Genomic DNA, 13,499 nt, shown 5'->3' with positions numbered 1-13,499 from the left:
TAAAAAAATAATAACAGAAGTCCTAGAAAAGTTTGTGTGTTGATTTACTTTTACATTAAAAGTATCTGGCATTTTGAGCAGCATAAATACAGAGAAGTAAAGGGAAGACTGAGCAGGAAGTACTCCTTTGGGACTGAAAGACTTCAGGAAGTCTTATTCCTTTGATGGCACAAAATTCTATAAGTATGGAATTATTAGCTATGATCAAAATGTTTTGCCACTAGTTTTAGGGGACTTATGGTAGCAGTTTAATTACCTTGTAATGCACAAACAGAATAGATGGACATCCGTTCCTGGCTATATTCATGTGTTGTTATTGTTGTTTTAATTGTTCTTATTTCCATGCAGGTTATTGGTTGAATTCCCAGCAACAGGCGGTGTGATCCCATCTTGGCAATTTCAGCCTTTAAAGCTGATCCGATATGTCACAACTTTTGATTTCTTCCTGGCAGCCTGTGAGATTATCTTTTGTTTCTTTATCCTTTACTATGTGGTGGAAGAGATATTGGAAATTCGCATTCACAAACTACACTATTTCAGGAGTTTCTGGAATTGTCTGGATGTTGTGATCGTTGTGGTAGGTTTGAGAACAACATCAAATTTCCTATTCTGTCTTACAAGCATGTTAGCTAGAGTCTTAGATCTCCTCAGCCGTGTGGATCTTGATATTCCCAAAAAAGAATCTGAAAGTCCCCCTCAATTATATCAACTTCTGTTACTAATTATTTTCTCATTTTGCATGAGTAACTTTTCTGAGTATGAAGTGGAGAGGTATTTACAATATGCTCTTAACCACGCTAATGAGAATATCTCAGTAATTCATATTTGGCTTTAGTATGCCACATGAGGTGTGGAGGAGAAAAGAGGTTTTTTTCTTTGTTTTTTTTTCACTAATGTTATTTTTCTTCAACTGCTAGTAAAAATCAATTTATATTTTCCTGTACATGTGTAAAGTTACAGCAAGAAAAACCTTGTCGGCCAGGTGTGGTGGCTCATGCCTGTAATCCCAGCACTTTGGGAGGCCTCATGCCTGTAATCCCAGCACTTTGGGAGGCCGAGGCAGGAGGATCATTTAAGCCCCAGAGTTCAAGACTAGCCCGGGTAACATAGTGAGACTCTGTCTTTACAAAAAAAAAAAAAAATTTTAATTAGTCAGGCATGGTGGCACATACCTGTAGTCTCAGCTATTCCAGGGGCCGAAGTGGGAGGATCATTTGAGCCCAGGAGGTTGGGGCTGCAGTGAGCTATAAATGTACCACTGCACTGCAGCCTGGGTGACAGAATGAGACCTTGCCTTGAAAAGAAAAGAAAAAAGAAAAATCATCCTGAAAATATTTTGGGCGGCAGAGAAAACTTTCTGTAGTTTAAAATTTTCTGCAAATAGTCTACAGAGTATAAAATGTAAGTTATATTCATCAAAGTTTTCTGTATGAGGTATAAGAAATCATATAGGTATGAGCATGGTGGCTCATACCTATAACCCAGCACTTTAGGGAACTGAGGTGGGAGGATCACTTGAGGTCAGGAGTTTGATACCAGCCTGGGCAACATAGTGAGACCCCTCCCCATCTCTAAAAAATAAAAATATAAAATAAATCAAAGGCAGAGTCATAATCAAGACCATGACACCATGTAAATTCTGTGTCTGCCCTTGACTCTATTATAACTTCTAATATTTTTTCAAGATGTTTTCCTGTCATCCTTATCACTTAATTAAACATCAGTCACTTCCTTCCTATGGCCTCAGTGTATAGAAGACGTTTTACAAGCTCTTCTCCCTTCAGCAATAACAGGTAACCTTTCGCTAAGTCCAGTTTTACATTTAAGCATATAACAACGTGCTTAATTGTTAGATGCTCACAAGCTTTGCTTGGCATAGATGTACCATGTGTTATTCTATGTCTTTCCTTCCCACTGCCTATGATAGCCATCACCTTCTCAAATCTCAGTAAATAATGCACTACCCTATTAGCATTCTCTCTTCTGTTAGCCCTCCTCATGAGAATTATTCTTTCCCTTATCCTACTCCTAAAAATTTATTTGGCCTTTGTGAGGCATTTACATCAAATTATTAAACTCTTCCCCACTAGAATTATTAATAGTTGATAAAATATGGAAAATATGTTATTCATATGTGAGTGAAAGAACACTTAAGGTATAAAGAACTACATGGCCATATATTGCATGGCAATAACAATATTAGCAGTGATAATAATTGTAATAGTAATAATAATAATGGCTAACCCTTTAGAAGCTACTGTGTTAGGCATCTCCGGGTGCTTTTCATGGTACAGAACTCATTTTTTCCTCATAGTAACACTGCCTCTCAAGTCATGGATATGTGCACTTTAGAAAGAGTTTTTACTTAAAGTAAAAATTCCTATAGAATAGATGGTGTTGACCCCATCAGGTCATGATGCAGTTAGAAGTGCATCCCGTCTTTTATGATGGCCATATAACATCACATAAATCAAGGTAAACCCTTGATCCCCAAATTCTCAATGTATTAACAATGAACAGAGTTACACAAGAATTTTAGCATTTAAGGAAACAGGAGAGACAATAATACTGGAAATAATTTTTCAGAATATTTCTGTTCAGAGTGATGGCAGAGTGCAGGCCATATACATTGACAGTTATCCCAGAACACAATTATTGTTTGGAACTATAAGGATGCAAACCCTGCCTTTTGGCTTATATGGATTTATTTATATTTAGGCCATTGAAATAATGATAAAAAGGTAAGTATGGTATGCTAATTAAGAACAGACTTCCTTTTTATTTTTTAACCAAAGAACTCAGTATCAACAAAAGACTAGTCAGTGGTATTCACCCTTTTTGATCATACACACCTATCAGTGAAAGCTTTGACTACACACCCTATTGTATTATCTTTATTTGTAAATTGTATGCATACATTGGTGTAACAGGTACATCCGTAAAATATTCACATACATAGAATTTTAAAGATTGGGATAAAATTAATACAAATAGAATTCCAACACTTTCTTACCACCTACCTAGAAGTTGTAACATTTTCTTCCCATACCCCAGTGAATTGCCTTGTGCCGCTTTGGCTACCAATAGGAGAAAAGGGAATGATATCATGGAAATTGTCTCTTTGACTCAGCAGCCACAGCATTTTGCAAGTATTTCTTTGAAAACTTACTTCACTGTGCTTTTCATTTTTTTTTTTTTTAAACAACGCTTAATACTGCCAGACAACAATTCAGACAGTGTGCTTTTTGTTTATAAAGAACAAGGAAGGGCTACTGGAATCCCACTTGTCCTTTGAAACATTTGCTGATCAAGTGTAGAAGTGAGGGCATGCTTTCTGGTCACCCACAAAACACACCCTGTGCTCTACTGGACCTTCAAACCAATGAAAAGAGCCAACACTTTTTGTTTTATCTAGCCAAAATTTGCTTATGTTTACCAAAACCTGAAAAGAAATTATATTTTAAATATAAATATAATGACATCTTGAAATCACTTTGAAATTTTCTTTGTTTTCCTTTTTTGTTTCTCCAACACGTTCTGAAGTACACAGGCTGCATCAGTCAGCCATTTGTCCTGAGCAATAGTCTTTCAAAACTAGCAGAATTACTTGAAAAAAGAAGACTATTAAGGAATTTAAACTCAAATAATTTGTTGACTGCTTGCTAGGTTTTACAGGGTAAAATGACTAATTCTTTTTTTGTTTTTTTTTTTTGAGGCAGAGTCTCCCACCGTCCCCCAGGCTGGAGTGCAGTGGCGCGATCTTGGCTCACTGCAAGCTCCGCCTTCCAGGTTCAGGCCATTCTCCTGCCTCAGCCTCCGAATAGCTGGGACTACAGGCGCCCGCCACCACGCCCAGCTAATTTTTTGTATTTTTAGTAGAGGTGGGGTTTCACCGTGTTAGCCAGGATGGTCGATCTCATGACCTCGTGATCCGCCTGCCTTAGCCTCCCAAAGTCCTGGGATTACAGACACGAGCCACCGCGCCCGGCCCGACTAATTCATTTATTCAACGAGTATTTTATGGGCACCTACTATGTACTTGGCACTGTTCTAGGCACTGGGGATATAAGAATGAATAAAATAGCCCAAATCTCTGCCCTCCTAATTTTCTGATATGGAGAGAAAGTTCTTTTATAGACAGGGATGAGAATCCCACAAAAAACTCAGGAGTGATGTAACATTGCAGATGCTCACAAAATCTCTTTCCTCATCTCTTCTTTCATCCCCTATCTGGAAGGAAAGGTTTCAAAGAAATGTAGCATATCATGACGTTGTTGTATTAATGACCATCTTCTTCATAATTTTATAAACATTTGTCCTGTGCAGAGTAAAAACAACTGGACTGCATAACAAATTATACCTGGTGAGAGTTGGGTAAAGAGTTACCACTGGATCCAGTCCACCAATCCAAATGTTTTTCTACATGGATTAGTTGAGATGAGCTCCTCATCTCAGGAAAAGCCCTTGGTTCACATATTCCCCCTGCAGGCCTTCTTGAGCCCACTGTGTTAATCATTCCCACCACCAACACAAAAATACAAAATTGGCTCTGGAAATCCTTCACAGATAAGAAAAGGAAGATGGGGAGGTTGGCTTTTTAGCTGTGATCAGCAACCAGGCTGGTCTTTGCTATGAGAATCACATGGGGGACCATGAGCTGGATGGCCATCTCAGGAAGGGAGGGCTAATGAAGTGGTCTCTGGCCATCATTCCTAAGAGGAGAGAATGGACAGCAAAGATTGCAGCACCTGCCACAGCCCACCTGCTGCAGATTCAGACCCCCCAGTGGGGCCAGGTGGTTATGACTAACCCCTAGCACTGTCTACATTTAGTGGTGATGGATGCCAAGGAGGGGGCAGTGTCCCCTTGGATCTGGTTGTAAAGCCTAGAACCAAAGCATATGTGGAAAGTTGCAGGGTCATGAGTTAAGGGACATAAATGAGCAAGAGAGAAGCCCTTGGCTCATTTATTCCCACTGCAGGCCTTCTTAAGCCCTCTGTGTTCATCATTCCCATTGTCTTTCAAGCCCAAGCTCATTCTTTGTTCTCATGGGCACTCCCTTTTAGGATATCTTGTGCCCCTCTTCACTTTATGTTGCGTGATGCCAACTCTTCAGTGGTTTTTTGTATTATTTAACTTCATGTGTTTATCTGCTCTTAAACCAGAATATAAATGTCTTAAGGGCAGGATTTATGCGGTTTACTTCTGTTTATTCCTCTTAGCCCCTTGCACGGTGCTGTATACATAGACACATTATACATACTATATTTTTGTTGAGCAGAGCGAAGAATGGCTGGCAGTTGGAGAATGAAGACAAACTGGAAAATTTTAAATTTAAAAATCACAAATAAAAACAGAAAGCAGGTTTAAGGCAAGAAAGCAAGAGGGTGGAAAGTGATTAAAATGAAGGTGGCAGAAAAAACAGAAAGCATTCCTCTTGGAGTTTGAGTCTGTTATAGTGTGATCTCTTCTGTGTATGGATGTACGTGTGTGTAATGCATATGTGCACAATGCATGCATGCATGCCTTCATTGGGTTTCTATTCCGAACTAAGGAAATGCAAGCAATATATTGTTTTACTTATTTTATGGCAGGGCTTAACACTTTCCATTTGAGTGAGTGACTTTTAAGAATGACATTGGGTAAGTATAATGGTGAACCCTACAATTAATACATTGGTGAAGAAAAGTATACTAGTCATATTAAGGTATGTTTTATATTTCTAAAATACTGTAATAAAATTTAAATCTTTTGCTTTCCAGCTATCAGTGGTAGCTATAGGAATTAACATATACAGAACATCAAATGTGGAGGTGCTGTTACAGTTTCTGGAAGATCAAAATACTTTCCCCAACTTTGAGCATCTGGCATATTGGCAAATACAGTTCAACAATATAGCTGCTGTCACAGTATTTTTTGTCTGGATTAAGGTAATTTATAAATTTCATGTCCTACATTTTAAGTATTTCTTTCAAAAATAATTGAGTTCCACAAAATCATGGAATACTTGAATTCGAAATTCGAGTGACTGGCCAGAGCTGCTCCATATTTACTTGGTTTTAAGACAGGGTCTCACTCTGCCACCCAGGCTGGAGTGCAGTGGTATGATGACAGCTCATTGCATCCTCAACTTCCCAGGTTCGAGCGATCCTCCTACCTCATCCTCCGAAGTCACTGGGACTACAGGCATGTGCCACTATATCCAGCTAATTTTTAAATTTTTCTGTAGAGATAAGGTCTCACTATGTTGCCCAGGCTGGTCTTGAATTCGTGGGTTCAAGTAATCCTCCCACTTCTGCCTCCCAAAGTGCTGGGATTATAGGCATGAGCCACCATGCCAGGCCTCATATTTTACATATGAAGTAAACTATTGAAACTCATGTGATCATTCCTCTCACTGTCAATGATACACTTCTCCTGCTATCTGAATTAGTGCAAGATCAGTCCCTATAGGTTTTGTTTAACAAATGCAGTAAGAGGCCTTTCAGTGTGTTAGCTGGGCCTGGGGCCCCGGGCTGCTCTGACAGAGGCAGGTCTGAGTTTTACCTGATATGAGATGAACAGGTGAAGGAAAAGGAACTCAGAGAGAGGGAAGGATCAGGTGGAGGGAAGGGGAGAGTTGCTGCACTTGGAAGTGCTTGCTGGAAGGAATCGCCTCTTTTCCAGGTAGAGGCTGTAAGGGAAGCTTTACCTAGAATTAAGGTTGGAACAGACACCGCTTCCAGATAGTTCCTTCCTCACTCATTTCCTTATTATCTCAAGACATAATGTACATTTCCATGTGTGTGAAAGGTTATGACATTTCATATACAATGAGCCTCAATTCTAGAGATGGAGGAAATTTCAGTAATTCTCAGGCAGCAGCTGCCGTCCCGTCACCAGCACAGGCTCTGATTGTGATGTCCAGACAGTAACTACTAGCCACATGTGCCTATTTAAATTCAAATTTAAATTAATTAAGCTTAAATACAATTAAAAATGCAGTTCCTTGGTCCTACTGGCCACACGTTAAGTGTTCAGTGGCTATATGTGGCTACTCTCTAGGACAGTGGAAATGTAGAACATCTCCATCATCACAGAACGTTCTCTTGAACAGCACTGTTCTAGAAGGTACTTACCCATTATGTACTTTCCTGAGTTGGTATTCATACCTAGAAGGCCTGAGGTTTATCAAAAGGCATAGACCCAGACCAGGCACGGTGGCTCATGCCTGTAATGCCAGCATTTTGGGAGGCCAAGGTAGGCGAGTCCTCTGAGCCCAGGAGTTCAAGACCAGCCTGGGCAACATGGCAAAACCATCTCTATTAAAAATACAAAAATTAGCTGGGGGTGGTGGCACTTGCCTGTAGTCCTAGCTACTTGGGAGGCTGAGGCGGGAGGATTGCTTGAATCCAGAAGGCGGAGGTTGCAATGAGCCAAGATCGCACCACTACATTCCAGCATGGACAACAGAGTGAGACCTTCTCTCAAAAAAACAAAAAAATGCATAGACTTTATCCTGTATTTCTCATGCTATTTATTTATTGACATGCTTGTTCAAGAGAAACCATCACTAAAGCACAAAACCTTGATTACAGCATAGTAATAATAATAATAATAATCAAATAGCAAAAATAATGATAGTAATAAGAATGTTCTGTGGTGATGGAAATGTTCTATATTTCCATTGTCCTAGACAGCAGCCACTAGCCACGTATAGGCATGGAACATTTAACATATGGCTAGTGGGACCAAGGGACTGAATTTTTAATTGTATTTAATCCTAATTAATTTAAATTTGAATTTAAATAGCCACACATGTTTGGATAGCGCAGTCAGAGCCTGTGCTGGTGACAGGATGGCAGGTGCTGCCTGAGAATTACTGAAGTTTCCTTGATTATTATTAGTTTAATAATAATAATCAGGATAGTAATAATAATAAAGATCTCAGCTGGGCACAGTGGCTTATGCACTTTGGGAGGCTGAGGCGGGCAGATCACCTGAGGTCGGGTTGGAGACCAGCCTGGCCAACATGGTGAAACCCTGTCCCTACTGAAAATACAAAAAAAAAAAAAAAAAATTAGCTGGGTGTGGTGGAATGTACCTGTGATCCCAGTTACTTGGGAGTCTGAGGCAGGAGAATCACTTGAACCCAGGAAGCGGAGGTTGCGGTGAGCTGAATTGTGCCACTGCACTCCAGCCTGGGCAACAGAGCAACACTTCGTCTCAAAAAAAAAAAAAAAAAAAGGATCTCAAATGAATTGGGATTATATTAAGTAATGTGATTACAGCAATCCTCAAAAAATATTTCACTGTGGCCAGAAACAATGTATAACAGACCTTTAAGTAAACTTCTAGAGATTTACCTGCAACATGTGTCTCAAGCTGTTGTGTTTTATTTAGTGCTTCTCTTGGAAATGTCTTGCCCCTCCATACTTTATCATTAAGGTCTTTAAGGCAGGGATCATGACTCCACTTCTAATATCTCATCATGTGTTCTTCCACTGAGGCTTCTACCTAAAGCTACACAATCTGGGCAGCCATCCTCAGTGCCTTATCTACCAACATGCTCAATATGGCTTTGTAGTCAGGCAGAGCATGGTTCACTACCAACATGCTCAATATGGCTTTGCAGGGTTCACTGTCTACCAGTAGGGTTCACTATCTACCAACATGCTCAATATGGCTTTGCAGTCAGGCAGAGCAGGCTTTGCAGTTCAGGCAGAGCAGCTGGCTGCAGGCTCCAGCTGACTCCTGGGGATAGATTGCCAATATTTCAGACACTGCAGAGATTTGAGGCAATATACATAAAGCCCTCCACACATAACTGATGCACAACAAATGACAATATTATGCAACAAGAATTTCCTGGGGGGTTTTATAGTTAATTTTTATTTGCGTGGAGTTTTTTTCCCTCTCTTTTACTTTAATCCTTTCTGGGGGAATAAGCATCACTAGTCACAGTTCATGGCGGCCTCGACTTCCCAGGTTCAAGCAACCCTCCCACCTCAGCCTCCTGAGTAGCTGAAACCACAGGTGTGTGTCACCACACCTGACTAATTTATTTTTATTGTTTAGTGAAACAGAATCTTGCTGTATTGCCCAGGCTGATCTTAAAGTCCTGGGCTCAAGCGATCCTCCTGCCTTAGTTTCCCAAAGTGCCAGGATTATAGATGTGAGCCACTGCACTCAGCCTTTTTTTTTAAATTGTAGTGATACACATAGCATAAAACCTACCATTTCAACCATGTTTAAGTGTACAATTCAGTGGCATTAAGTACATTCACAGTGTTGTGCAACCATTGCCATTATGCATTTTCAGAACTTTTTCATTATTCTAAACTGAAACTTCGTATCTATTAAACACTGACTCCCAATTCCCTCGAGTCCCTGGTAACCTGCATTCTACTTTCTGTCACTATGAGTTTGACTATTCTAAGTACCTCATGTAAGTGGAATCATACAGTACTTGTCCTTTTGTGTCAGGCTTATTTCACTTTGCATGTTTTCAAGGTTCATCCATGTTGTAACGTGTCAGAATTTAATTTCTTTTCAGAATGAAATAATGTTTTATTATATACAGTCACACCACTTTGTTTATCCATTCATCTATTGATCAGTCTTCTCTCTCTTTTACAGCTCTTCAAATTCATCAATTTTAACAGGACCATGAGCCAGCTCTCGACAACCATGTCTCGATGTGCCAAAGACCTGTTTGGCTTTGCTATTATGTTCTTCATTATTTTCCTAGCATATGCTCAGTTGGCATACCTTGTCTTTGGCACTCAGGTCGATGACTTCAGTACTTTCCAAGAGTGTATGTAAGTATATATGAAATTAAGAAGAATAATTTAATCAGAGTTGTCACTGCTTCTGAAGAATAAATCTTCATATGAGGTTGTTATATGACCACCAAGTGTTTAAAACTAGTTATTTTAAATAAGAATTAATTACCTTTTCCCAAAACATTGATCTACCAATGCAAAGAAGACAATGCATCCTGAAATGCTTACGATAGCAGCCCAAAGTAGTAAGATACAGTTAACAGCTGTAGGAAACCAACACTGTTCTGAAGACTGCGGTTTTCTTTGCACCAAATGCAGATGGTAGCTTCTAGAAGGCTGTTTGCCTATATTCTTACTCCTGCTGAATATTGTTGCCATATATTTAGAACTTCAAGTTATTTTCTAAGGAAAAAAGCAAGATATTTCTAATATTCTAGGGTAAACTCAGACCAGTACAAGAATTTTCAGGTTTTTTTCCAAAGATCCCAAATGTGAAACAACAAAAAGCAACCAGTGTCAGATTTCTATGCCATTTAGAAAGGAGTTAGTTTAAAAAGGAATGGAAGTGATAGAGGTTTGTGCATAGATATCTCTAATTAATATTGCTGTTGATAAAAGCGATTTTACTAAGACCCAGCACTGACAACACTTAGCCACTTTGACCCCATTTTAAGTACATGTCAGAATATTGGATCTTTGAGCACAAACCATTTTGGGTTTTGGGCGGGGGTTGTTGTTTTGTTTTGTTTTTGAGGCAGGGTCTTGCTCTGTTGCCCAGGCTGGAGTGCAGTGGTGTGATCATAGCTCACTGCAGCCTTGAACTCCTAGGCTCAAGTAATCCTGCTGCCTCAGCCTGCTGAGTGGCTGGGACTACAGGTGTATGCCAACATGCCTGGCCAAGTTTTTACATTTTTTTGTGAAAATGGATCTCACTGTGTTGCCCAGGGTGGTACTGGACTCCGGGACTCACACTATCCTCTCACCTCAGCTTCCAGAAGTGCTGGGATTACAGGCATGAGCCACCACACCAGGCCCCTTTTTTTTTTTTTTAAGAAATTTTTAACTTTAGACCCAGGGTAACTGTCGTCAAGGTTTAGAGTTAACATGTTTTACCTAGATTATGTGTTGAATTGTTATAGCCAATTGCTTTATAAGTTATTGAATAATAATTGTATTTTCTTTTTTCTTTTTTTTTTTTTTTTTTGTTTTTTGAGATGGAGTCTCGTTCCATCGCCCAGGCTGGAGTGCAGTGGTGCAATCTCGGCTCACTGCAACCTCTGCCTCACGGGTTCAAGCGATTCTCCTGCCTCAACCTCCCGAATAGCTGAAATTACGGGCGCCTGCCACCATGCCCAGCTAATTTTTGTATTTTTAGTACAGACGGGGTTTCACCATGTTGGCCAGGCTGGTCTGGAATTCCTGACCTCATGATCCGCCCGCCTCGGCCTCCCAAAGTGCTGGGATTACAGACGTGATCCACCGCGCCCGGCCTGTATTTTCTTTTTAACCAAATGGAAATAACCTCTGTAGCGTGAAAGCATTTTATTATTATTGCAGAAGGCTTTAATTGCTGATATAAGTAGCAAGACTTTTTAAATGGGATTGACAATTTTCTGTTATTTGGCAGCTACCTATACTGCTAAAAAGGTCCAAAAATATGAAATCATCTTTAAGAAATGTTGCATCTACTACTGGACATTCTTTGTTTTTGTATTGTGGTGTTTTGTTTTATTTTTATAGCTTCACTCAATTCCGTATCATTTTGGGCGATATCAACTTTGCAGAGATTGAGGAAGCTAATCGAGTTTTGGGACCAATTTATTTCACTACATTTGTGTTCTTTATGTTCTTCATTCTTTTGGTATGTACATTTTTACTTATAGTGAGGTTCAATTTAAACGTCATATTCATAAATCCTTGTCTTCTCTTTTCTCTCACACTCTATGTCCTATCGTTTTTAAATAAAGACTCAGGAAGTAGAAAAATGTGTGGATGTTGGAAAACTTGTTTTCCTTTTATTCACAGTTTTAAGACTCATATCAAATACCTTTTCCGTGGTCTTTCATTGATCCGTATATATGTGTCTATTCAATGCAAAAAAAATTAGATCTTTTCCATGGTCTTTCATTTCTCTCTCTATATGTATCTATTCAACGCAAAAAAGAAATTAGTTCAAATACAAATTTATAAAGATACCTAAAATAGTGCTTTGCCTAAAAAGTAGAATATGCTTACATGCTTTTTAAACACATGTGTCAGCACTTTTGTAGTCACTTGCTAGCATGACTTTTCTCTTTCTTCTGTTCTTTTTAAGAAATAAGAACTGAAAAGCAAGCTAGGTCTAGGATGTCAAGAGTAATAGTTGAGTGAATCATCACATGTCAAAATTAGGATATTCCGTTTTAAATTATTTATATCCCATTCATCTAGAGACTGCCTACAGAGAATATTCAAATAATTAAGTTTAAAACTAAATGTAACAATGAATGGAAATTGCATTAAAATTATTTTCAAAAATAATTTTATTCTCTTGATTTGGTACAAATGAACATTTTTAATGTTTTTGCCCTAAGTTAATTAAGATTTTTTTAAGGTGTTTTGTTCTTTTTCTTAACATTTATATATTCACTTGTCTACTGAGAAGGTGTTAAGCCAGCTTAATTTAGGCGGTATTTTTCATCTAAACACTAACAATCATCTTAAGAACAATTTTCTTAAGAAAATAACATTTTTTCATTTCAATAAATTGTGTAAAGATCCCTTGAGGAAGGTTGAGTGATCACATTTTCAGCAATTCAGTGTAATAACTCTAATGTCAGTCCAGGTATTACTGGTTAAGTGTATGGTACTGGTTAAGTGTAATTGGGTATTAGATGTACTGTATTAATTTCCTATTTTTTTAACTATTTTTTTTCTGGGGAGACACAGCCTCTGGTGTAAAACAAAGGCATGTTCCCTAGCTGTACTTTAACAGGACTGAAAAGGTCAGGAATATTATTCAAGTCCATATGTATCTTGCTGTATGCATGGATTATGGCTCATGTTTAAACTTACACCTCTTAAGCTTCTTCTTCCTATCATATATTAAAGAAAACAATAGAGAGAAGAATAAGCCTTTGTTACTCTACCGTTGATAGTACTTTGTATTCTAGAGTACCTGAATCTCTACTAAGAAAGCAAAAACCAGGAATTGAGAGTCCTGCACCGGACCCTTCAGTTGATCTCAGGCCACCTAGTTTTCTCCATTTATCAGTCTGCCAAACAAAGGACGGATAGAATCGTGGCAACTGGAAATGCTCAAATGTGGAGTTGTTTGAATGTGGTCCTTTAGTAGGCAGCCATCTTACCAGATCTAGAGTATTCAGTCACCTTACCAGATTAGTCACCAGAACATGACAAGAAGCTCTTAGTTTCTATCTTTATACTAAAATTGTTTTTTGGATGACTGCACAAAAAAGAATTGCTCTCCTAGCACCTCCCAGAGATATAGATGGATGGATGGATGGATGGATGGATGGATGGATAGATACATACATACATACATAGACACATAAATAGCTACATAGATAGAAGTCTACTTTCAATACACACCTGTCTTTTAAGGAAATGACAAGCTGAGCATGGGGTTGGCCACTTTTCTGAGCTGATTGCCTGGTGTTAGTTGATTGCCCCTGTTTAACAAGAAGGCACAGTGTTATGAAGTGGCTCAACTGAACCAGGATAACCCCACTCTTC

The 13,499-nt window shown here is 38.9% G+C and overlaps 1 protein-coding gene across 2 annotated transcripts in view; it reads left to right on the top strand.

Moving 5' to 3' along the window:
* Positions 1-13,499, top strand: part of PKD2 (polycystin 2, transient receptor potential cation channel) — a 68,694-nt gene that overhangs the window by 39,420 nt on the left and 15,775 nt on the right. Inside the window, exons 6-9 of one of the 2 annotated variants that reach the window (XM_033214129.1) lie at positions 349-577; positions 5,763-5,930; positions 9,619-9,800; positions 11,505-11,625. In XM_033214129.1, the coding sequence (XP_033070020.1) occupies positions 349-577; positions 5,763-5,930; positions 9,619-9,800; positions 11,505-11,625 (700 nt within the window). The remainder of the gene's footprint in view (positions 1-348; positions 578-5,762; positions 5,931-9,618; positions 9,801-11,504; positions 11,626-13,499) is intronic. The other variant, XM_033214130.1, reaches the window with a different exon arrangement.

The sequence above is a fragment of the Trachypithecus francoisi genome, unplaced genomic scaffold (genome assembly GCF_009764315.1).
Source record: "Trachypithecus francoisi isolate TF-2019V2 unplaced genomic scaffold, Tfra_2.0 Lachesis_group1, whole genome shotgun sequence".
Taxonomy (NCBI): domain Eukaryota; kingdom Metazoa; phylum Chordata; class Mammalia; order Primates; family Cercopithecidae; genus Trachypithecus; species Trachypithecus francoisi.
The sequence above is the reverse complement of the archived record's forward strand: the minus strand, read 5'-3'. Positions and strand labels throughout refer to the sequence as shown.